This window comes from Varroa destructor, unplaced genomic scaffold (assembly GCF_002443255.2).
Source record: "Varroa destructor unplaced genomic scaffold, Vdes_3.0 BEIS01000005.1, whole genome shotgun sequence".
NCBI classification, from domain to species: Eukaryota; Metazoa; Arthropoda; class Arachnida; order Mesostigmata; family Varroidae; genus Varroa; species Varroa destructor.
The window spans coordinates 32,309,667-32,333,372 of record NW_019211458.1 but is presented as its reverse complement, the minus strand read 5'-3'; the positions used below and the strand labels follow the sequence as shown (position 1 = coordinate 32,333,372).

The window sequence follows — 23,706 nt, the reverse complement described above, 5'->3', positions numbered from 1 at the left end:
ACAATGGCCTAAACACATGTAACATTTGTAACATATGCGACTCATAAGCATGCTCTTTGCACAAAATAAGAAAACCTATTTTTTTTCTATCTAAAGTTAAGTTCTTACTTTTTCTTGCCGTATCTGCGGACTCGATGAGGGGAAAGTATCAGCAGCTTTTAAACGCGAGTCAAATGAAGTAATTAACTTTTACTGCTGTTGCTACTACTGATTGCGAAAATACAATTCATTGTAGCACTAAAATAATTCATGATGTGACTGCACGCTGCTTCGATCATAGGCGAGTAGTTAAAAAAATGTTATGGTGTCAGAAATTTATCACCCAGATACGGTTACCTCAGAAGAGCAATCATACAGTCATGAACCCTATATTAGTATCATTGGTTGAAGAGATGAGACAAAGGCATCCTTAATCCTTGTCCATCGTCATGAAGGACTGTCTCTTCGACATCTTCTCAAATGTTGTAGCCGTGATCAGGCCATAAATTTAGAAAAATCCGGGCACTGTGCGTAGCTCAGTAAGTATAACAACACTCTGTACGGAATGTAATGCTATTGATTTTATAGATCTAGATGAACAATTATCTATAAGTACCGTATATTCATGCATCCCGAAAACGACTGAAAACAATGTGTGCTAATATCAGCGCCGCTGTGCTCTATTGAATCCCACATTATTCCAGACCCCTCCATGCTTTGATTAATACCATATGCCACACGAGCATCGTGTACTGATATACCGTCGCTGTAGATTTGCTAATGTGTACACTTCCCATCTTTGGACATTATACGATAACTCATTATTCAATATTAATGCTTAAAACAGTTTTGCGCCAGAGTAAATACATGGCCTTAGCCATTCCGGGAGCAGTGAACCGCATGAACCCGCTGCGAAACCACGAGGGGCCACTTGACTTCCGAACGACAGGGACGCCTTTTCTACGACCAGTGTTTTTTTTCCAGGTTAAGAGTTCGAGTGGTCGTGGCGTTCATGTGATTCGGTCCCATTCGGCGGAATCATGAACCGTACGATTTTCGAACGTATAGCTACAATAAAAAGTATTTGCTAAGAAGTATACGTCTCCCTCATTCAATGTCATAGCTAATGTAATAATAATAAAAAAGTGCACATGACATTCCATTATACTATCTACCCCATACGTTCATAACAGTATTTAACATTAGATGGAACACTGGATTGATTCTCAGATCAAGGAAGCTCTACATAAATTTCACTAATCGATGAAGCTCTATATAAGTTTCACTTTAGTCTAACACCTCTGAGTATATATATCTCAGGTTTTCTACTGTTTTAGGTGCATTGAGGCTTGATCTAAAGCGTTGTCCGCTGTACACTCTTTGCATCATTTGAAAAGTCTTGATTCTAAGTAGAAGTAAACAAAATTACCTACTGGCACGAGTACCATTACGAAGTTTCGATTGGTCAAAGTCATCAGTCGTTGGGCGAAAGTTGTCTGTTCTGTCGTCTATAAGATGTTTATTTGATGAGGGGTCCCTACTCTAAAGTCGCTGTATGTTGCAATGTTACTTTCAAAACAGCATTTGACTACAGTTTACAGCCGACGCAACGTCGCGAGCCGAACGCTGTACGTAAGCCAGGTAAGTAGTAGTAGCAGTTTGGCCGTAGACAATGTTCGCAGCTGGCCATGGCATTCGGCAGCATTGGCTGGTAAATGTACGACGTGTCGCTACTCTATGCTTGCCGCGATGTGCCGATATGGCTGCCTCTTACCTTCCACACCATTGACATCTTACCACTTCGGCCGAAGCAGTCGACAGCAATGAATGCAGTAGTGTTAAGGAAATCAACAATGAGGAAAAATCACCCAGTCCCCAGAGGCTAATGTCACTTCGACTCAGATCAGCTTGCTCGTTCATCGGCGACTAGCTAGCTAACAATCAACTGCCGCTTCTGATTGTCAGCAGGGGGACGACACCCTTACAGAAAAAGGAGTATAAAGTTTGCCATTCCACGAAATATTGCAGGAGACACAGAAGCTTGACTATCAGTCTAACAGAATCAATAGACCTTAAAAGGATCACACAAGCACAATGCACGGCCATAGTAAAAAGGAAACAGACCAAATGAGAAGCAATAGAAATCACTCGCATGGTGTGACCATTCTAAAATGGAAACCCAATTTGGAACACGTTGGCTTGCGTCGCATAGTAACGCTAGGAGGTTGAACTATAAGCATGCTCCATCCTTTAGCTAAAGTAAGAATGGCATTAATGTACGCAAACGGCTCACTCTGCCAACATTGCCGGAGAGCTATTCATAGAAGAGATGTAAATCAGCATGTTATAAGACGAACAAAGGGATAATAATAATAATAATAATAATAATATGATATAGGAAATTAACATGTAACAAAATGAATAAGCTCAGCAAAAGCGACCATAGGTCTCGCATCCAAAGAATGCTTTGTTGAAACGCGGTAGATTCTATTGTATGTAATTCGGATTTTTTGCAACGAAATAACAATTACAGCTCAGTCGTACGCATCTACGTGCGAAATGAAAAAAAACTACAAAGATCTTCCAAACTGCACTTCTTAGAGGTGTACAAGCCCAAACTGCACTTCTTAGAAATGTACGAGCTCGCAATCTGTAGAACAGAGCATTGGACAAAATCTACCTCAAATTGAGAGCGTATTTGTTTAAATTCTCACTCAACGTCTCTGTCTCGCAAACGCCTATAGTTTTCATCTATGGGAAGAGCGTCAATACTTACAAGTCTCATTAGTAATCTGCAACTCCATTGGCTCCCGAGCGCTCTCCTGACATACGAATCCTCCGAGGCACGATGCTAACAACGTAAGCCGAAGAGCAGCACACTTTGCTCCTAATTTCCTCATATTGATGATGATGCGTGTCAGCAATGCGTGCTACGGGTTTGAGGTGGGCAACCACCGGCAGCGGTACTCTTTCAGATAGTCACAGGTGAGGGACGTGTAACTTTGTGGTAGCACGACTTCAGCTTCACCTCGAAATCCTGCCTGCCGAACACAATTCTAACACCAGCACTTCCTTCTCAAAGCACCTTAGAAAAGGGCAATGGAGGTGTTTACTTTTTTCACTTATTATCATACATAAATGTATAGAGATCCACTGCTACTCAGAGATCCGGCGAGCATCCTCGTAGGCAGATAAATGTATAGATGAAGCCGATTAACCAGGCACAACTAGACATCAAGACCACTTTTATTGCCACAAATTGAAATAACCGACAATATGTTTTTCCGTCGCAAAAACTATAACTACTTTTACTACTTTTGTTTGGGTGACACTTATATCAGAGTTAATCCTGATCATCACTGATAATCAGAGTTAATCAGTAAAAACTGGGGCAGTTGGTGTCCTATGTACTGATAGTGCCTGTTCTGCCGTTTCAGGTTAACCAACGCATCCAAACATCTCTCTCGAATTTCGGTGGCCAAACTCGAATCATACGGAGAGGGTTCACGCATCATCCAGAACTAATTGTTACGATGGACATACAAGACCTTTTACTTTGTTTTACCCTAGAAACAAAGTCAGACGCCCTTCTATTATTCTTCACCAGCTCGTCTACCACTGATTTCCATTTTCGTTCCCCGCCTTCTTCGAATACGAGAAATGAAACGATACCAACATACAGAACTGACCACGGAAATACGTTTGCTTTTTTCTTCGTTACTAGTAACCCAGATCTCCACTGGAGCGTAGCTAGACAACAAGTGCACAGGAATCAGCAAATGCGAATCGGCTAGGTCAGATAATTCGGCTCTAATGATAATCGCGTGGACTAAAATTGTTGTCGTTGTCGGCGTCGTCGTCGTAAACTTGCTTGTTGTTTCTTGAATGACTCCTCTTCCGATCCGTTGTTTCTGTTATGACTACTGGGCGCTCTTTTGAGGGCCTTTGCGACTACTTATATTGCCGCTAGCGTCACCTGAAACTGCTGCCACTGCCGTTATTGTCTCACTGGTGGCTGATCTAGTGATCTCGCCTGCCCTATCTTGCTCCTGGTGTTCTGTTTTTGACTACGTTTGGCCTCTTGGCGAGAGCTGACCGCCGCTCGACCCCGTCACTCTGCGGCTACCGTCGTCTTGCCGTTCCGCCGCTCAGTCGCTAGCCCAGAGCTGCTACTGTTGGCTAAAGACCAACGCATTGACAGACGCCGAATGGAACGGCCAAAAGCTCGGATAGACGAGCCACCCGCTGCATACAGCAAAAGCGAGGGCGCCAATCATCGATCGGCAAGAGTACAACAGTGCAGTTGCTGACGGAATCTGCTCGTAGAACCCGCCGGACACTCGCTTTCCGCCGCTACTCTGTCAACGTTCGTTCGACTCGCCTCCGCTGATCGGCCACTCTGTGCAGGTAATAAACAGCGGCCAAGGGTTCCTCGGCGAAGCCCAGTGCTCACACAGAAACGAGAGACAGGAGTAGAATTGACCGCTCGCCGTCACCCATCGCATCTAGGGATTTCGTCTAGGGATAGTGGCTCGAACGGTAGTCAGCTGACCGTGTTAAGCTACCGATCCTTTTTTATATCCGAAAATGTCGGGAATACAGGTGATAATAGAATGGATTTGATAGGATAGAGAGAATGAGGGCAGCTTGGGAAAGAAGGAAGATGAACTCTGTGAGACGCGGGCGTGAGATGGGTGGAATAACGCTCGATAGCATTAAAGCGCGTCATGTTAAGCAAATAGATCCGTGCGAGTGTCGATCTTAAAATGCTTACTAATGGCACAATACCTTTCATGACAGCAGAAGCTCTCACTTATACTCTATAGATATTATCATTTGATCATTCATTAGATATGATAGCTGACGGTCTGTCATTATTCGAAATTAACTCAAGCAAGTTGTTTGAGCGTCTTGATTTTCCATTAGAGCTAGCGACTTATTTCTACTAAGTTAGTATCTAGTACGATGTATTTTAATCAACTTTTATAGATACAATTTACCGAACATTGGCAGGTGGCATGGTGCAACTTCGCTTCCAATTTCTTTTTTTTTTTTAATTCATAGCTATATTATTGAACAACTTTGAATAACTTAAATGAATGTACCCCATAGTTATGCAGTGGCAGCAGTCTGCTGTCCCAACTCAATAGGCACAAACTTTATCGTTTGAGGCAGCAGTAATAATGAATTATGATTATTCTTTAGTACTACAAATGGAAGATTAACGTTTTTGGTTGCAAAACTGAAGACTAGACACTGCAAAGCTGGCAACCATTTGGACCAACCAAGTCCAACTGCCGGTGGAAGAAAAGCATTAAATTCGTTGCTGTATACAAAAAACTGCCACTTTATGGTTGCGTGGTCGCACAGTTTTAAATCTTGTCCTTATTTCGTCTGCTACAAGGCCTAGGGATCGATTCTAGGGAAGGTGTTGAGGGAGAGGACGTCTGTAGAAAAATAAACAAATACTGGCGGATTTACGGTGAGTCGTCAGATGTTTCTGCTCAGGCTGCGCACGGCAAGCAGTGCTATATTATCGGTTGTTTCTAAAGGAGGGTTGCCTCTATCGATTGGTAAACGATTCTGCTTTCGGCCGTTTCTAATATTAAATAAACTGCAGTTCTATTCATGCTGTATATTTGCGTCAAAGTCATTTTGTGAACAGAAAGGTGCTTCAGTTATCATGTCAGTCGTTCGAGAGGGTTTGTATACGACGCTTGTTTTCAGCTGAACTATTTCTTTTTGCATGGGGTTTTCGCTACCTATTTTCGACTGCTTATCATTGATCTTGTTTAATGCGTAAATCAAGATTAATTTGTAGTACATTTATCATCATGAATCATGTTCGGCTGTCCCTGCATTGGCGCGCACTTTGCTACGTTTGTGTATTCTGTATCGTAATGTTACTGTATCATCTTGAATATATTGGGTGAGCATAAAGCATTACAAGGCTGGATCATTGTTTGAGCAGGAACGTTTCGAAATATGACTGAAAAATTATCTACGGACTATATGTTAGATGTTGGACAATGGATAATTTTTTGAATAAGTGCATGTTCTGTAAGTCATTTTGTCATATTTGTTTATACATTTATTGTTCCAGCAAGGTGGATGCTTATAATGGTTCTATTGGGGTCAAACAGATCTAACAGATGAGGCGCTGTGTTTAACTCCAAATGACTGGATTTCAGTATGTCACTAATTCGCTTAAAGATTTTAACGGAACAGAGAAACGTATAATAAACTTTAGTTACGAATTAGTTATTAAAAATATTGTTGTAAAATTTTATTGGTATTATTACGGTATCTATTCTTACGGCGATATTTAAAGTTAATTTTCTCTATATAATAATAACCGTTTAAAATATATCGACTGCGCGGTCAGCCCTCACCTACTTTAAACATCAAGGTCATTATGTCGTCAAATCTCTTTTGTAAGTTACCTTCGCTCTCGAAACAGTGCTCTGTAGTATTTGCTGCCAGAAAATATCTCAGTGTAGAAGAATAAGATGCTGAACTAAAAAACCCTTTTGTTTAAGTAACTGTTACATTAGATAGATTAGAATTTTATCACTTATAGTTAACTTGTAGTAATTAGATATTATTTGTTCTGTTACATACGTTTTTACCATGCATTTATTCCTAAACTCCTGCTAGGTTCCATATATAAGTTAGTGGTATAGAGCATTGCTTTACTCTCGCAAATTTCGTATATACTTCCAAATGTTATATCTTTTATTCTTATGAAGGGAAGTCGAACGTTTACATATATATATATATATATATATAAATGGTGCAACAAACGGTAATAGTTCGAGTCCTGGTAGTAGAATATGATGTCTTTTGTTCAACGCTGTTCATCGTTCCAGAAACGAAGGAAGTTCGAAAAGAAATCGAGATAGCTAATAAATTCTGGAGCGCTTTTTTTATCAATACTAACTCTATGTTGTCGACAGAGATGGGCCTGTTACATATTCAAAATCCATCTTATCACTATGTAATTAATGAAAATCTTTCTGATTCGCCTATAACTGGAAATAGCGGAACTATAAGCACGACATAACGAACTAATTCTATCCAAGTGATATACTGTTTATTTATATCATTAACAGAAACGCAGTGATAATAAGAGTATGAGATGTGGCTATGATTCTGTTGTATCTGTAAGCGGCATGGATTATCTATGGTGCAGTCTCTTGTTTGATATGTGCATCTGAACTGAATGAGCCTGTAACTACTACGCAGATATAATTGGTTCATGCTGGTTATGCAATATTAGGCTGCCATTGACGATTAGATTCTAGTTATTAGTGCAGCAGCGAACTATTGATCCAACTCAAAATCACCTTTATCATAACAAATGACGCAGATTATTGATTAATCTGGTTTAAAAGGAAAAAGTATCTATACCGGAGAGGGCACTACGTATGCTTTCGAAGGTTTACTTTTGGTTTCCGAGAAAATGGCAACGAAATCAAACGACAGTGTGCAGCTTTTCCCTAAAAACACTTATTCCATTCCTATCACAGGTAACCATGAGCGGGCATGGAATGATCCTCCTCAGTTCGGGTATGCAACTAATAGCGCCGGGGCTTCAAGTCGGCCCCGAACCCAGCTGAACAAACGCGTACCTTACCTTCCACCTGGCATGACCCCAAAGCCTCCTTCGACGTCTCCTAGTCGATCGACAGGGGTAACCGAACCAATCCCGTTGCCCGGATTCCCTCCTGATCAAAATGGTTCACTTCCGTCATCAAGTATTAATGGTGCGATAATGCAATAATTGAAAGATGCTACTATGAGTAATATTAATTTGTTTTTGTACTGGGTTTGACTCATGTTGTTATGGCGCATATCATGTTTTGTATGTAATTTGTTAATATAATAATAAATAAGAGTATAGTAATTCTAACATCATTAAGTGTTAGCTTACAGAACAAATATGCGATTAGGCTGGTAGTAAAGCATATCCATAGTTTCTATTATTAGAAAGAATAATATTCGAGTACTGACTATAAGTTGCATATTTCATTAAATAGGTCTCTATTGTACAATAGTTTATACGAAGTCAACATGTGTGACAGTGCCCATGCAGCAAGTTTGTGCTCCTCTTTGTATTGATATCACGTGATCTAACGTTTTGTTTGTCTTGTAAGTATTTACTCCGCCGGACTTTTACAGACCTAGCGCAACAATTCCATGTCAAAGTCCGCCCAGTCAAATTGATGGAAAAATCGACATTAGCAAAGTGCCAAATATCGATTCAACCGAGATGTTGTCTCAAATAGATACAAATATCAGCAGTAAGTCTATAATCATATTCGTTGATTCTGTTCGTGGAAAAATAAAGGAATATATTGTTGAATAGATAGTGGTATTCAGTTTGGAGCAAATTTTTCCACCAAACTCTGTTTTCAGCCATAAAAGCCTTAAGGGGTTTAAGTAACACATCGCGATTTCATACGCGACTAGTGATCGTACTCAAACGATGGTCCTTAAGTAGATCTCAAGGCATTAACGATAACCTGTGGAAACGCAAGTCAAATATATGCCAACAGCAGTCTTAGGTTTTATTTGAAACTTCATTTTATGCTGACGTTGAACCTTACCGATTGTACCGAGCCACCTAATGTTTGACATTCTGTAATCTTACAGAAATGCTTAAGCAAATACAGCCAAATGTTAGTGAACGGAAATTAGAAGACATCAAACGACGTCTGGACGTGATGCGTAGCCAATGGATGCAGGGAAAGTTATCCGACACTACCCGGAAGAGGATGTACCTTCTAGCGCGAGGTAAATTTGATGGGGTGGCGTACGTTCCCATGATATTTTGCTATTTTCGTCAGTTTGAGTGCTTGTGTAAGACTAGCATTTTTCAATGCAATTTTTTTATAAACTAGGCTAAATAAATAAAAATGGAGACAAAAACACATCGAGAGCGGACGTTGTAGATGTTCCTCACTCCCGCGTCAGCAGGTAGATGGCTTCAAAGGGGTGAAAAAACGCGACAAGATAACATATCATTTTAGGTTTTAAGATGTTGACAAGTAAAAACTTATTAACATTGCTGCTAAACATTATCTATGTAATGTACATGTTATAAAATTTTAAATACTATTCAAATTAATTCTGTTTCCTCAGGTATTTCTGAATGTGATTTCAACGAAGCCGCCCGACTTCAAGTCTCACTTATCCGTGACTCATCTTGTGAGGTACATCGTATTTTTTAACACGTTTGTATGTACATGTTTAACAACCGACGTCGTTTGTAGCCATTTTGGTTATACTAATTGTACAGGATTTTTAATTTATTTCTTACGAATAAGTATCACCCATGTTTGTATACGCGTATGTTTTTACTTTTCCATTTTACTTGCAAAAAAAAACAAGAAGTGAGTGGCCAAGCTTGGATCTGACCATATTTCAGTCCACATATCGTAAATATGTTTGTTTCCCGTAAATCGTACGAAAAAAAAATAGTCTTTGGACCCACTTGCAACTGCCTAATGATATACGTTCTATTTTAGGTCTCGCAGTGGATTGTTGGTGTGAAACACGTCATTTTAGAGTGTCAAGCTCAAAATATTCGTAAATAAGCCGACCACTGAAGTAATTTCGGAACAACTGCCACATCTCTTCCACACACAACGATCTTCTCTTGGGCAATATTGTAAAGCAAGCAACGAAAGGCTGACGAAACTGTTGAAGTTTGCTATACTCGACAAACCTCCGAAATGGTTCCGTAACGAACGCAAGGGGACACGTGATACTTTGCACTTAATTACAAGTAATGCGATTTATGAAATTCACATATTGTATCTACAAACAATGTATATAGTATAAAAATACTATTTAAACTTGATTATGTTGTCTTTAATCGGTAGGGCTGGTACAGGCCACGTAGACAATTTTTATCTAATCCAGGACCATCTAATTACGTATGTAAGTTTCTGCTTGTAATGCATGTTTTACAATTTGATTGTCTTTTCTTTTTTCTATAATATTTGTTACCTGTAAAAAGAAGCCTTTTACGTTGACTTTTTCTATCGCTGTCAAAACAAGGTTCTCAGTTCAAGTTCTGTTGTTCACAGTTGCAGGTAAACTAGATCCTGCTAAGGTCGAAGTTTATGCAAAGCAATAATTAAAAGGAATCTACTCATAATTTTAATTAGATTCACAGTAGCGACAAATCAAGACAGCTTTTATTTGCGCATTAGTTTGTGATAAATTTAAGCAGAGGCTGTGTTGTTGAGCGTCTGGCTTTGCGATTCAGACGTCTTCATGACAATACATCTAGATTTCGTTACCTAATGAGCACTCGGTTGAGAATCTTGTCGTTGAAGTATAGAAGACGAGGCGGTATAAAATTGTTAATACTGTCAAAAGTGGATGCACAACTTATTGAACTAATGGATGGTAATTATTGTACGAATCTAGATTATACTTTAAATCAGCAAACGCATAATTATTACACAACGGAATCGATATCGACAAAAGTTTACTAAAAAAACTTCTAACATCTTCTCGGATTAGGTTTAGGCCGGCAGAGCGTTTGACATCAGCCGTTACTATTCAAATCATTGCAACCAATGCACAAATTCCAGCCCGGGAAACGCCATCTGGTATCATCTTCTTCCTCGCCTATCCTAAATACTTAAATTCTTTAATTTTACAAAGCATCATGTTTCCTTTGGTGACTACTACTAGTTGAATTAAAAATAAACCGAAAATGTTTCCTTACTATCTCTAGAATGTAAGATATGTATGAAACAAGTACGTGCGTTACAATTCGTTTTTAGAGAGATTTGAACTCGGTAAACTTAGCAAACTTGGCTTATCACTATATATTACCACACTACTTAGGAACAGGATGCTTCCTCTGTAAAACTTTCGGAATATGAAAAAAGTGTAACGCTCCATCTGGATCATAAAGAGCTCTAAGTTAATTTAAAAGCTGGTAGCAACGATGCGCAGGTTGCAATACATATTTTGGAAACTATTTTGGTAGTAAAACACACAATTACCTCATCCTAAGTACAAAATGGCCTATGATTTTTATTGGTTTTATCTTTTGCTTACTTTTTTCCGAACGTTCTGCTGCACAGATGTGTGTTTGGTTACCTCTAAACTGTGCCAATGTGTTACAAGGAAACTGCCATTAGAAATAACAGCAAAATTGGCTCTGAAAATCACCTTCGGCTTGTGTTATTATATCTATATGCCAATTACGTTCGTATATTAAATTTAGAGACAGGACAAGCTTTTCATACATTATGATCGCTTTCAGCGACAGCTGTTTCCTCTGTATTCTCATCTCATTAATCTGTATCCTCATATGTATATCTGTCGACTCTAATCATACAGATATGTGTAGTATACAAGATGGGGGCGCTTTCTTAGCGCTCTAAAGATAGGCGTGTGGTAGGATTTAAAAAAGACAACTGTCAGCAAGAAATTCTTACATTTGTCAATGCAGGCAAGACAACCTAAGCCAGAGTTTTGCGTAGCCATATGCCCTATCTTACCAAATATATGCACAAGCGGTAGCGTCCATCGGTATTTCAATGTCGCACTGACACGTCAACGAGTGATGCTTGTCTGATTTCGGTTCTTACTAATAAAATGCACAAGTGCTCGTCTGCTTTTGTAGAGTGTACCGAACAGAAACTAGTCGTCTTCCGATAGAAAATATTCGTTGTCAACTAGCAGTATTACATCCTGCCGAACAGAATCTTTATTAGCAAAATTGGTATAATCCTACTCTTCCCAAAATCTAAACTTGTCTAAAAAAGCACTCCAAAAGAAGGAATGAATTGGCTATCTGTATTCCCAACAGTGGTGGCCGTCACTGCACTAACTGCCCCTCTGAACGCACCACCAGCGGGGAAAGCCAATGTCCTGGATGAGTCGGAGCGTGCGGTAAGAATTAAAAGTTTTTTCCGCCATTTGAATAGTTTACCTGAGAACGACCTAAGAGAATTGCTTCTCCAACTTCGAGCATTGCGCAGGTCGCGTACGACTCCAGCGCTGAGAAATATCATGAAAGTACCGATTAACCATCTTACCGAAGATGAGCTGTTGGAGATTGCAAGCTTCGTACCACCCGTCGATAAAAGGCGAAAGCAACGTGACTAAGAGTTACCCCCTTCAAATCGAATCTCGATCTCTGGGGGATAACTTAAAACCTTACGATCTAGAGAGTACGTCAACCTGTGCCTAATTGTATTAAGTCTAAGTTAGGACATGATTATGTACGCATGATTGATTATATCACAACAAATTTGCCTGGCAATCTTATAGACACGTTATAGTGCAAGTTCGAATTCGGGCACAGACATCCTTCGTTTGGTAGTGGGAGTCAGCCGCTAAATGGTATGCCTAACGGTAATACAGTACCTATAATTCGAAACATAGGGAGAAGGCATGTTGTGAACATAACATGCTAGTTTTAAATAGACTAGAATTGTTAAATGAACGTCTTCCTGTTACAATGTTTAAAACAAAGAGGCTAGTCTCACCGGCGTATACCGAGTATTACGCAAAGTATGTATTTTGAACGCATCGGCTTAGTATTTTTAACGTTTGTGCCGTCTTAGCAAAACTCAATTTTTCAATAGAACCGTTGAATTTAGGTCAACATTTGCATCAATGATGACCTACTTATTTGAATTAGCTAATGCTCTCTGCTAATATAATAATACTTAATTGCTAACTGTTTTGCCCAAATTCCAGCGTACGTTCTGCTTTATATTCCTCACGACCTGACTCGCATATTTATATCGCAATTTATCGACGCCTTTCGTATTGTCCATCCAAATTGGCGGATTTGAACAACTTAGAAGCAAAATTGAAAGGTGAAGATGAGGATGGTTCTAGCGAAGGGGAGCGGCAGAGAAACGCTGAGCAGAAGAAGGGCCCCGATAAAAGCTACAGAGTTGACAAGGATAAATGACCTAAAAGCCAGACACAGAATAAGGCGAAGGTCATAGACAGTGAGCCGATTGTGCAGGCATTACAATCAAAACTGAAAGATCTGGGCTTTGATGTTGAGCGATAGTCATGGTTCGCCCAACCAAGCCGGCCCGTGAATGCGTCCGATCAGAGCTGTAAAATGAGAACTTTATAGCTATTGTTAATATAATATTGTATGATACTCCTTGTATGCCATAAGTGTATTTATGGATATTAGAGTAACAACAGAACGTTTGTGGTTCTCAGCAGTGCTAATAAGTAGACAAGATCTAGAGCTGATGAGCACGACCTTTAGTATTCATATTCTGATACTTAAAGTGATTACCGAAGTGAAGAGATTTTATTTAATATTGATGCATAGAAGATCATTCTTTATGACAATTGTTGGCAACATTTGAGTCGTCTAAATGACTGAGTTATCTGGTTAGCGCATTTATTCAGCTTCTATATTTAGTTATTTTATCATTGTATTCTCGTAAATATTAAAGTAATTAGAATAAAGCACTCAGCAATTCAAGATCATCATTAGCATAGGTTCAGTGATGTTGTCAAAGAAAACCCTATTGAAGACCTTGTGCATGCGGATGATTTACTTTGGAGACTTCGGGATAAAACGGTTAGCGCAAATGCGCATGATCTAATAAACATATCTTTGTTTTTACTAGCCTTCATAATTATTCTGAGGACGTTGACAACAGAAGGCAAAGGAAGGTTTGCGGCAGAGCTTGTAATTTAGAGATTTCATTCCTTCTGATCAGAACTATTTATTCGTTGATGACATATGCTTCAATTTAGATTCACTCGAGTAGTCTAAAGGAATTTCTAAGAAGAGGAGCTATCTACTAGAAATCTGCGAACGTCTTTGAATTCGCGACTTAATGCCAAATTATTCATTTGTTTTTCGTTAGTTTTAGTTTTTCTCTCATCGTTTGGAATCTCAAATCAAAAGTTTTGAGAAATTTATTAACCCCAGCGTGGTGTCCATTGGCAACCTGATGATGATCGACTTGAAGTACTTCAGCAATTGAAACGGATTATATGTTTATTACTAAATAATAAAAAGTAAGGTTTGTCGTAAATAATATCAGCATTTTCTTCACTGTTCAGATCCAAATATGAGGTGACGTGATAATAAGAAATAAAAAGTGGCTCGATCCACTTTTTTAAAACAAAAATCCTCATTTCCATATGTAGACCTAGTCTTTAACCTCGGATGCTACAATTTCACTTAAAAAAAAGGGTGAAAATGATGATGTACACAATAGCTTATTGGGCCATTATGTATAAGGGACAAGAACATATAGAAGAACTTTGTTGTTTTCATTTATTATACCATCATACAATCCGTTATGCAGTTCTTCTTACTTATAAGACTTATCTCCAGATTAGATTGAACAACGTATCAATAATATATAATTAATGGTTGAATGTAGTAGAACTTCGGTGGCATACATACAATATTTTCATTTATACTTCTCTAATCATTCGTCGAATGATCGAATTCTCTCGAAAACAGCTCGCGCCAAATGGATTTTAAACTCCATAGCACATGTTTGGGTTTTCTATCGAAGGACACGTCATTCCACGCATGTTTACCTTCACTAGCGCACTCTTTTGTGGGTCTAGTAAAAGCGCACCACCGAACTGTTGCAGTAGGCTTGTATGTTCACAGCGTTCACCTAACAATTCCAGTGTGTGGTTTGCTCTTTTCGAGTGCTTGAGCTCGCGCTCCATTGATATTTATGGGTGATGTTCGATTAATTCGCTATTGTTTGTTTAGGAATTTATCCGACAAACAGTGACAAAATATAGCATGAGTGTGAGCGACTTGCTAGATTCGTCATAGAAAAATTAACAAATCGTTTTAATTTACCGAGTTTAATTTTTTCAACGTGTTTGTTGTCAGAGCCTTAGAATTTACAAACTGACATCGATGAATATTGTGTGTTCGTTGTTGGAAATATATTTTTACTTGTCGGGCACCTGAAATTCCTTACCACTTCCGACCTTCGAGCGAGTCTCGTTGGACAACTACCACGGAAGTCGTGAGATGCGCGCGTTTAAACTCGGGTGCTACATGTGTTTCTTTTGAACTGTTGTAAACAGAAAATTGAAACACTTTATTTTTGATAAGTGTTCGTCGTTTACTGGCGACTTTGTTGGGTCGGTTTATTACGCGTATAAACAGGAGGAACGTGAAAGATGCCGGTATTATGAACTACTGTTCATATTCGTTAACTTGACTGTTAGAACAACAAATATTCTGTAAAGTATCGGCTAAGTTATTTGTTTATCTATTTCAGACAAAATGTCACTCATCAAACTGTGCCAATCGAAAGATGTGGATTTGGGAAAAATCAGAGGAATACTTATGAAAGGTGAATGGTCGCACAATGCAGTGCACTTAATTTTTTTTGCTATGAAACATATTCATTGCTCTACTATGATTTACTTGAATAACATTCAAATTGAACGGCATTAACAGATACAATTATTAGATTCTAAGTGGGCAACTGTTGTCATTTAATCAGTTGTTAAGCTGGCTAAATGAGATACTTTAACTGGTCAAAGACGACCTATATAAAGCAAAGCCTTTGTCTTTTTTTAGGATACTATGATTATTTAACCGGCTCAGGCAGTTACTCTGAGGTTTCTGATACACACGCCTTTCAAATGGTTCTTTTAGAAGGGACTAAACGCATATGGCATGTTACGGCATTGCTTAACTCTTGCAATTTCTAGGAGATCGCTGTTTTTCTGTTGTTATCAGTGCTTTAATTTCACATATTTATTTTCAGTTTTACCGTATAAATTTTGTAGTTGTTAATAAGTATATAGTAATGGTAGAGACATCTTATTTACATCAAAAGGTGTCACTATGCCTGCGGTTAGTCAACTGCACAAAATCGCAAAAAATTCTCTAACCCAATTAAAATGGACCAAATGATTCGTTTCCGTTAAGTTCTTCCCATAAATTTCTGTCCGTTTCCAGGTAAAGAGGACAGTGGCTTAGATGAACTGGATGACCAAGGCATGACACCTTTACAGCATGCGGCTTTTAAGGGAAATGCTGACCTGGTCAAGATGTTGATTGACCATGGCGCATGCGTCAATACTTACGAACATAATGAAGGTATCGCAGCGTTTATAATATAAGAGAGCCATACGTTACGAATGTACAATAATCACGTAATGCGTTTACAATGTGAAACAAGCTGTTATCTTATAACAATATATACGTTAAAGGCAGGCTTGATTCGCGCGCGTAGCGGAAGGTTTGTGATTGAACTTTGACTTCGTTTTCTATTTTCGTAAACTCAAGCGTTACCTTAAACATATTTTTAGAAAAATTTGGGAAAATTCAATTTTACCTTTATCCTTAATTACTGTTGCTTAGAAACATGCTTCTTTGTTCTAGGCTATTCGACCCTAATGTTCGGAGCGCTCTCGGGCAATGTGAAGGTGGTCCAACAGCTCCTTGATGCTGGAGCGAAAACCCATACAGTAAATAAGGTACGGTCGAGTGTGTTTGACTCTAAAGTAATCTTTGTTTCGAGTTTTACATCCGGTATCGCTCTTAGGTGTTTTATCAGACGGCTGACTCCCGGCACAAAGTGTGTCTACGCTTGGGTTTGAACTTAGACCACACGCGTTTTCAAGATTACAAGGCAAATACGTTACCCACTAATTTACCAAGGGAACGACTCTAAACAACCTTAACAGCAAAAAATGTTGCTTACAGAGTGTATAACAATGTATCTAAATTAACTTTTTTTTATTAAAAGCCTCATGTATCATATTATTTGTTAAAGGTTAATCGGACGGCATCAGAAATGGCAGCCTTTCTGGGTATGAAGCATATTGTGGCTACAATCAAAGGCTATGTACCTATGTCTGATATCGTCTATTACACCAAAAAGCAAGGTTAGTAATACGCATCAGGATAATCTGTCTGAGTCTCCTAGGAGTTATTCTATACCAATATCATTTCGCTGTATATATAGACGTAACGTGAATTCTGTGTAAAAGCCTTTTGTTTATAAACCATAAAAGATATCTGTGCTGACAGCAAATCTTTGCAGGAACTTCCGCAGCACTATTCTCCTGTAATGATCTTTCGCGGAGAATGTATAAATTCATGAATGGTATTGATGATTCATGGTTGTTTTCAGAACTGGAAAGTGAACCTCGGTTACCTTCTGAGTGGGCGGAACCGCTTAGAATGCTGATCATGCAAGCGAACGTTCATCCCGTTCGAGTTGCCTACACCCTGGAGGAGCATCCGGAACTCGTAGACAAAAAAGTAGAGAAGCAAATTCAAAGTACACATGATAATGTTTTGTTATTAACAAAAATGGCCCTACTTATATAAACGCGGTTCTCATATTTTTAATCCAATAATATTTACAAAGCTTGTCCACACTAAAAACACAAAACTGCCATTTATGAAAAACTCGTTATCGGCCAAAGAGGTTTTCTAAACAAGGACGTATATATACATTAACAGAATTCAGGAGTAGTTTTATCTAAATTGTTTATTCTGTGTGCTACAGGTTTGTTCCGTCTTGCAAACAATGAGTGAGCGTTATTTTAAAAGAGATGGAAATGAATGGCTGTCAGGAAAAATTCATTTTGTGAAGTGCATCATCGAGCACGTATTGAAGAACGGTGTAGAAGAATCCCTAAAAAGCTGGTTGAAGGGTCGACAACAGGACGGCTTCAAGGTAGATTATGAGTTTTCTTTTATGTCTAGAATTCTGGCACAAATCGTAATTCTTGTTATTCTGTACCAGTACTGTTTTTCAGGGTAGGCGTTTTCTGTGAAATTCTGTTACTAATACCACGTCGCTGATCTAACAAGCTGTTTTTTCCGTCGATGTGTTTTTCTTGAAAACTATCTAGTTGAACTTGGACAACTTTATCCGGCAGTGCGTACGAAGTTATGCCTTCCATGAAAGCGGTGAATTTCGTCAAATGGTCACAACCTTAGCTCACACACCTCAAGCACCGCCTATAGACGATGATGGTGCTATTACCGTCTTTCTCGGTTAGTATCTAGTTAAAGCTTCCTCCTAAACATATGCCCCTTTTTACACATATATGCACGACAATGATTTTCGAAATGTGATTATTCAGTACGACTATAAAGTACAGCCAGACTTTCCTTGAAGTGACAAAACGAGTAATTCATTGGTGAGTTGTCTTCTACAATTCTGTTTGTATTTTACTATTGGTTTAGCAGATATAACTTTGTATTTTTTCGTCTGTTTTATTTAGGTATGAGGCCTGATGGTGGATGCCAAACGTGTTGGGAACTGAACGCTCAAAACCGCTGTGCGGCATGCAAGGTGAATTTTCAAGCTTTTTGTTATCAACTATTATTTGTTTTACCAAGTCAAGAACTTGTTAATTAAACCGTTCTTGAAAAATGTCTTATGCACGAAAGTCGATACGATATACATATATATTATATATATATATATATATATATATTTCGTGTTTACTAAACGCCGATGAAGTTCGTATTCGCGAATAGTTGTAAAATATCCTAGAATTGGTAGAGCCCAAGTAGTCGATCTAGCCTCTTTTTTTTCTAATTGACTTTAACACGTAACATAACAATGTATGCCAGAAAAACAGAAACAAATCCTCTATGATGCATACGTAGCCACAATATATCAAATCGTTAAAGTAGCTATAAAGAATACCATAATCCTGCCCCCTTAGATGCCCTCCATTTCGTTGGCTGTGGAATGAAAGCACAGTCGACGGGCCTGCCCCGCCAGCACTCGACTTCTACCACTGCCAGTATTCGTACAAGCTACGCTGCGTCCCACGGACTCTTTCATTATGCTCAGGGTTTTGTCATTTGGCAAGACGAGCCTAACTGGCACTTAGGTCCGTTGACTTTGTGGCATGACGTGACGTCCATTAACTAACTTTCTGATATGAGTTGTCCCAGTCAGACGTGAGTTAAACTTTCAACGTTTGTGTATGGAGGTCAATAGGTTCTCCGCTTACCATTACTTGTATGCAACCTGCCCACTGTAATATGTGAAGCCAGCGTTTGGAGTTGACCAATTTTCGAAAGCAATTATTCAATTTTTGAAAATTTATTTTTAGGCCACGGTGTACTGCGACAGACGGTGTCAAAAGATCGACTGGTCATCACACAAAAAACTCTGCGAATCGATGAGCCTTGCTCACGAGGACGCGCAAGCTCCCTGCTTAAAGAATTAATTATTTCGCTATCATTCTCATTATTACGCTTGCGAAGACGCCGATCATATAACAGAGTTATTACATTATTACATATTCAAATTAGAGTTATTACACTCTATTTTTACATGTCGTGATTTCATTGTCAAATTGAGTGAATGTATCTCTAATACATTAATGACATAAGGTAATTATTACGACAGTTCGCGGTAGGTACTGCGACATAGCCTACGAAGAAGGAAACGTGTTACATATTGTGCTAAGGCTGCTGACCTTGGTCTACAGGGGTAATAAAATAAAGCTAAACGTGTGCTGTACGGTGACGTGTATTTGTCTTCTTCTCAATTAATGATCAACTGTATAGTAAAGATATTTTTGCACGCATTAAGTAAAAAACGATCGTAATATTACTGCAAACATCAAATATTTATTTTACATTTAGTAACGAAAATTCATATTCAAACTTTTCAATTACTTGCTGGGGCTCTTACTAGCGTTGCTGGGACGGGGAGGGGCTGACTTAGGTTTTTCCTCGTGAGCGGGATCGATAGCAGCTAGCTCTTGAATCTGAAATTAACAATTGTAGTTAGTGACCTTAACCACCTTCTCGAAGATCGCAAACGATGCTAGCGATGACAATTTTAATAGGATACAAGTATACCTTATTTACGGTCCAGGTAACGCCATCTACAGTATTCTGGGGAAGTTGATCAATAAACGTAAACACGGTTTTCACTCCACCATTCCAGGAGTCGGCCCATTTAATTCTCATCTCTTCGCATGACGGGACCAACGCTTTGTAGTACTTCAGCCTACACCAGCCGACCAAAAAGGTGATAACACAATTACATTGTATTATATATAGAATGATGAGAATCGTTCCTACCCACTAACAATTGACAATGACTAAAACTATTTGGAAAAACGGTCTTTCCACCAAAGTTCATAAACAATTCATTATATTACTTTTTCTAAGCATCTGATAATATAAGCAGTATTATCTTTATACTGTTATTAAAAGTGTATGAAAAGTACACGGTTTTTGTATCTTGCTCACTTATTACGGAGATATTTCGGAGGTGACAAAAATAAAAGTTAACTTGGGAGCCATTATATGTATTGTTTTACATTTCGCATTTCTACTATCAAGTTATATGCATACGTTCTCTGCTGGTAATTGAGCCGAGCAAGTGTATGGCCAATCAGCATATCCAATAGTATAGTCAAGTTGTTTACGCTATTCATAAGTTCATTTCATATTAATGCTTTATGTAAACAACCATCCAAAGAAACGCGCATAGAAAAACTTATAATAGATAAGCAATACCAGCTAAGCTATTTTGATCCTATTTAATTTCCTGTAAGCAATAACTACTTCTATTAGTCCCATGGCACTAATTTTTGTAGGGTCAAGCTGGTAGAAGATAATGCGTACGGAAGGTAGAATATTTTTTTGCGGATTTTTTTTGACGGAGTTTTTTTGGGAAAAAATTTTTAAAAAATTTGGCGGAGCAGGTACAGCCGTTGGCAAAGAACTCTGCAGTAGTCTGGGAATGATGCTCAACCTTCATAATACAATTCGAATCTCTCTAGGCAAAGATATTATCGTAAGGTAAAAACTGACTTATCGCAGGAGTCGCACTGCTTGCTGATGTAGTTTACGGTGGTCTTATTGTCGCCCCAAACATCGGCCTTACAGGCAGCGTAGCCGGCACCACCGACTACGGCTAATCTCATTGTTGTCCGAATCCAACCCATCTTAATCAGAAAACAATTTAGAACGGACATATCCATTTAGTAGAATCCAATAATAAAATACAAACCTTTGCTTTATTCACTGGAAGTGTCACAAACGTAAATGCTAGGTATATAGACTGTCTACTAAAACATGTTTATACAAAGATGTTTAATTAAATAACGAAAGTAACGCGCACAAGTATAGCTGTTGCGCAAAGGATGACGAAATTATTTTCGACTATCATATGATAATTAAATAACCTGATTAGACATTTCCGGGCTAACTTTAATTAGGAAATAAAAAGAAAAGGAATGATTCCTGAATGCGTGTAACAGATCTTCTTTTAAGTCAATTTGAAGAAGCTGCTAGGCACAGTTTATAACTCACATGCTTTTAAAATGTAATTGTGTGAAAATAATAATAATAATAAATATAATCTTCACCAACGAGAATAATTGAATATGAATGTATATCGGTAAATTAAATACAAGGTCATAAAGACCTTGGCTAAGTTGTAGTCCGAAATGCATAAACATTAATAGCATACATAATTTGCAGTCTTTTTAAAACACTTATTTTTAAGCCTCTGTACGGCTGTTAAGGCTTCTATACCATTCGTATACTACTTATTGTATATAATGTAGCTGACTACGATTTGGGTGTATCGCGAACGAATCTACGCTATTCTGTCAAACAAAGCCGGGTAAACAGTATATCAAAGAATCTCACTAACCTTGTGTCGGTACCACATGTAGCTAAGGTAAGGATTACGGTTATTGCATTCCTATACAAAATAATAGAAGTACGAGCACACATATAAAGAATAAACCTTTTTTCAAGAATTGACCTACCTTTATGAGACCTGAAATTCTAGGCGACACCTCAAAGATACCTGGAACGGGATCTGAGGATTCACGGGTTCGATTGTTTACTAAGCACGGGGTGGCCTTTAATGAAAGCAAGGCCCGCGCGAAAATCAACACAGCTGAGTCATAACAAAAACCGCTCTAGCGCTTCGAACAAATAGCTCGAAAAAGATAAAGCAGATCCACAGAGACTCCATAATCGAAAACTGCGAAGTACTCCAGACCACAAAATCAATTTTTACATACATATACAAAATATATAAACATGATCTGTATTCGGTCGATTTGAAGGCTCTAAACTTCATCCACAGCCAGAATTGAGTAATTTGCTCGGAGATCTTGAATTTTTAATATGAATTTGCTACACATGCGATATGCAGTTGTTAAGTGTGACCACATTGTTGTCTATAAGAAAATTACTGAACTTGTATAAGAAATTATCTTAAGATTAATTAGAAACATAAGTTACATCGAAACTTTAGTTTTACTGAAGTAACTGATATTTTTGCTAAAACTAAAACTTCTATCAGTACCAGTTTCAACGTTTTTTCTAATTCCTCTCGAGATAACAATTTTTTTATACAAGTTCAATAATTTCCTTACTTCAGTAAACATTTTCTGCTTCAACTTGCGGTGCTGTCATGAAAACCAGATATGAAAACTGTTAAATGATTGGGATTATTATCTAATGTCCGCTTTCGTATTAAAGCCAATCGTCTCCAATCAAAAGCCAATTAAACACTCATAAACAATCATCCTTTCTTGACCGAAGTTTGGTGTTTAAAAAAAGCTCAATTCTAAAAATCTTTTTTAATAATCTTGCAGTAAGAGAAATGTCTTGATCATTCTGGTTTACTCGAGATTACTCGGTTGGCAGGCGTCGTCATATTAGTGTAATTTTAAGTAAACATCGCCTTCACTAGAATCGTATTGTGCTAAGTCAAATTTTACATATATTATATTATTTATTATATATGTAAAATTTGACTTTGAAAATATATATATATATATATATACATCACTCACATGTACGTAAGGTGCTGTAAACAATACGAGCAAGTCATTATACGCATCTCCCTCAAATGTAGCACTTAGTTGATCTCCTGCTTATAGTACAACCAGTTGAATGTATTCAATGAGCTGGACTAGGCTAACTACTTATCAGCTGGGCTCCGAGCAGTCCATGAGTTAAGTAACGAAAAAATATTGCTCGATTAGGAAACAGCATAGCACTATCTCCGTGTCAAATACTAACAAAAGGGAGTCAGCTTTAGCTATTCCTACTAGTTGCTCCACACTTTTCTGGTTAGAACTATCGTATCAACTTTAATTCTAGGTAATGCAATCTGAAAGATGTTGATCCCGTTTTAGGCACAATTCTGAGATGTTCATCAGTGGCAGAAGATAGGTTTACAGGTCATCCATTAAACCGTAACAAACCGGTAGTTGAAAGAGGAGGACAACAAACTGGCAGTTGCGAAAAAACATGCATCAGCATCGTATTGGCGGGCATGGCAATCAAATTTATCATAGTAGACTATAAGCAAATTATAATTCAGAGCGAAAATAAAAACACTGGCAGATTTTTACAAGGAATTCACCTGCTGATAATGATCAACATAACCTTTTTTGTATCACTAAAACTGGGCCTCCGCTATATTTGTTAGTGTGGTACTAATTGCTGGATGTAGCTCTGGCAGGCCGATTTTACTATTTCGTCACTAAGTGACGAAAGCCACATTTGTATTTCCTCAGTCAAAAATGGCCTAATGGCGACAATTATGTGGAGTGAACGCGCTTGTTGGACCTTACTGAATCATAATGCGGGTGTCAATTCAAGATTTAAGTTTATTTTAGATATCTCTAATGATCTCTACGAAGTGATGACGTGTTTACCCCTTGAAATTTAGGGCATCCAAGGCTGTCTGG

The 23,706-nt window shown here is 38.3% G+C and overlaps 4 protein-coding genes across 23 annotated transcripts in view; 2 read left to right on the top strand and 2 right to left on the bottom strand.

Moving 5' to 3' along the window:
- The window catches only part of Stim (stromal interaction molecule), a 37,937-nt gene extending 33,452 nt beyond the window's left edge, over positions 1-4,485 (bottom strand). For 2 of the 8 annotated variants that reach the window (XR_002673905.2, XM_022808441.2), the window contains exon 1: positions 2,756-4,485. Coding sequence is in view for 6 of the 8 variants with exons in the window: in XM_022808441.2 (XP_022664176.1) it covers positions 2,756-2,879 (124 nt within the window). In the remaining 2 variants the exon portion in view is untranslated. The remainder of the gene's footprint in view (positions 1-2,755) is intronic. The other 6 variants (XM_022808439.2, XM_086990145.1, XM_022808440.2 and 3 more) reach the window with 4 other exon arrangements.
- A 980-nt stretch (positions 4,486-5,465) lies between these two features.
- Positions 5,466-9,769, top strand: LOC111251285 (steroid receptor RNA activator 1-like). Of its 3 annotated transcripts, none has more exons than XM_086990179.1 (6): positions 5,466-5,552; positions 7,509-7,745; positions 8,136-8,282; positions 8,635-8,775; positions 9,124-9,194; positions 9,510-9,769. In XM_086990179.1, exons 1-6 carry the CDS (start codon positions 5,474-5,476, stop codon positions 9,576-9,578), a joined length of 744 nt encoding a protein of 247 aa, XP_086846305.1. In that variant the 5' UTR covers positions 5,466-5,473; the 3' UTR covers positions 9,579-9,769. The 3 variants fall into 3 exon arrangements, with proteins under 3 accessions (XP_086846305.1, XP_086846304.1, XP_086846306.1); XM_086990178.1 differs by having other exon boundaries at positions 5,468-5,681; XM_086990180.1 differs by lacking the exon at positions 7,509-7,745 and having other exon boundaries at positions 5,468-5,681.
- Positions 9,770-14,488: 4,719 nt separating this feature from the next.
- Positions 14,489-19,496, top strand: LOC111251668 (ankyrin repeat and MYND domain-containing protein 2-like). Of its 10 annotated transcripts, none has more exons than XM_086990157.1 (10): positions 14,489-14,645; positions 15,258-15,332; positions 15,947-16,087; positions 16,373-16,467; positions 16,767-16,878; positions 17,127-17,257; positions 17,508-17,678; positions 17,857-18,001; positions 18,232-18,302; positions 19,078-19,496. In XM_086990157.1, exons 1-10 carry the CDS (start codon positions 14,504-14,506, stop codon positions 19,192-19,194), a joined length of 1,200 nt encoding a protein of 399 aa, XP_086846283.1. In that variant the 5' UTR covers positions 14,489-14,503; the 3' UTR covers positions 19,195-19,496. The 10 variants fall into 10 exon arrangements, with proteins under 10 accessions (XP_086846283.1, XP_086846284.1, XP_086846285.1 ...); XM_086990158.1 differs by lacking the exon at positions 19,078-19,496 and adding an exon at positions 18,682-19,011; XM_022808487.2 differs by having other exon boundaries at positions 14,526-14,614.
- Positions 19,497-19,575: 79 nt separating this feature from the next.
- LOC111251673 (uncharacterized) lies at positions 19,576-21,917 on the bottom strand. Of its 2 annotated transcripts, none has more exons than XM_022808503.2 (4): positions 21,763-21,917; positions 20,798-20,931; positions 19,835-19,985; positions 19,576-19,740 (listed from the first exon to the last, which is right to left on the bottom strand). In XM_022808503.2, exons 2-4 carry the CDS (start codon positions 20,929-20,931, stop codon positions 19,645-19,647), a joined length of 381 nt encoding a protein of 126 aa, XP_022664238.1. In that variant the 5' UTR covers positions 21,763-21,917; the 3' UTR covers positions 19,576-19,644. The 2 variants fall into 2 exon arrangements, with proteins under 2 accessions (XP_022664238.1, XP_022664237.1); XM_022808502.2 differs by having other exon boundaries at positions 21,645-21,773.
- Positions 21,918-23,706: the final 1,789 nt, after the last annotated feature.

Excerpts from the sequence above, each read along its gene's own strand:
- LOC111251285 (XM_086990178.1), top strand. The coding sequence starts at position 5,474 with ATGTTTCTGCTCAGGCTGCGCACGGCAAGCAGTGCTATATTATCGGTT. Across the intron at positions 5,682-7,508 it reads CATGTCAGTCGTTCGAGAGG|GTAACCATGAGCGGGCATGG; the intron begins GTTTGTATACGA and ends TTCCTATCACAG. Across the intron at positions 8,776-9,123 it reads GATGTACCTTCTAGCGCGAG|GTATTTCTGAATGTGATTTC; the intron begins GTAAATTTGATG and ends CTGTTTCCTCAG.
- LOC111251668 (XM_086990157.1), top strand. The coding sequence starts at position 14,504 with ATGTTTGGGTTTTCTATCGAAGGACACGTCATTCCACGCATGTTTACC. Across the intron at positions 16,879-17,126 it reads CTATTACACCAAAAAGCAAG|AACTGGAAAGTGAACCTCGG; the intron begins GTTAGTAATACG and ends GGTTGTTTTCAG. Across the intron at positions 17,679-17,856 it reads GACAACAGGACGGCTTCAAG|TTGAACTTGGACAACTTTAT; the intron begins GTAGATTATGAG and ends AAAACTATCTAG.
- LOC111251673 (XM_022808502.2), bottom strand. Across the intron at positions 19,986-20,797 it reads CAGTGCGACTCCTGCGATAA|GCTGAAGTACTACAAAGCGT; the intron begins GTCAGTTTTTAC and ends CGGCTGGTGTAG. Across the intron at positions 19,741-19,834 it reads TTACCTGGACCGTAAATAAG|ATTCAAGAGCTAGCTGCTAT; the intron begins GTATACTTGTAT and ends TGTTAATTTCAG.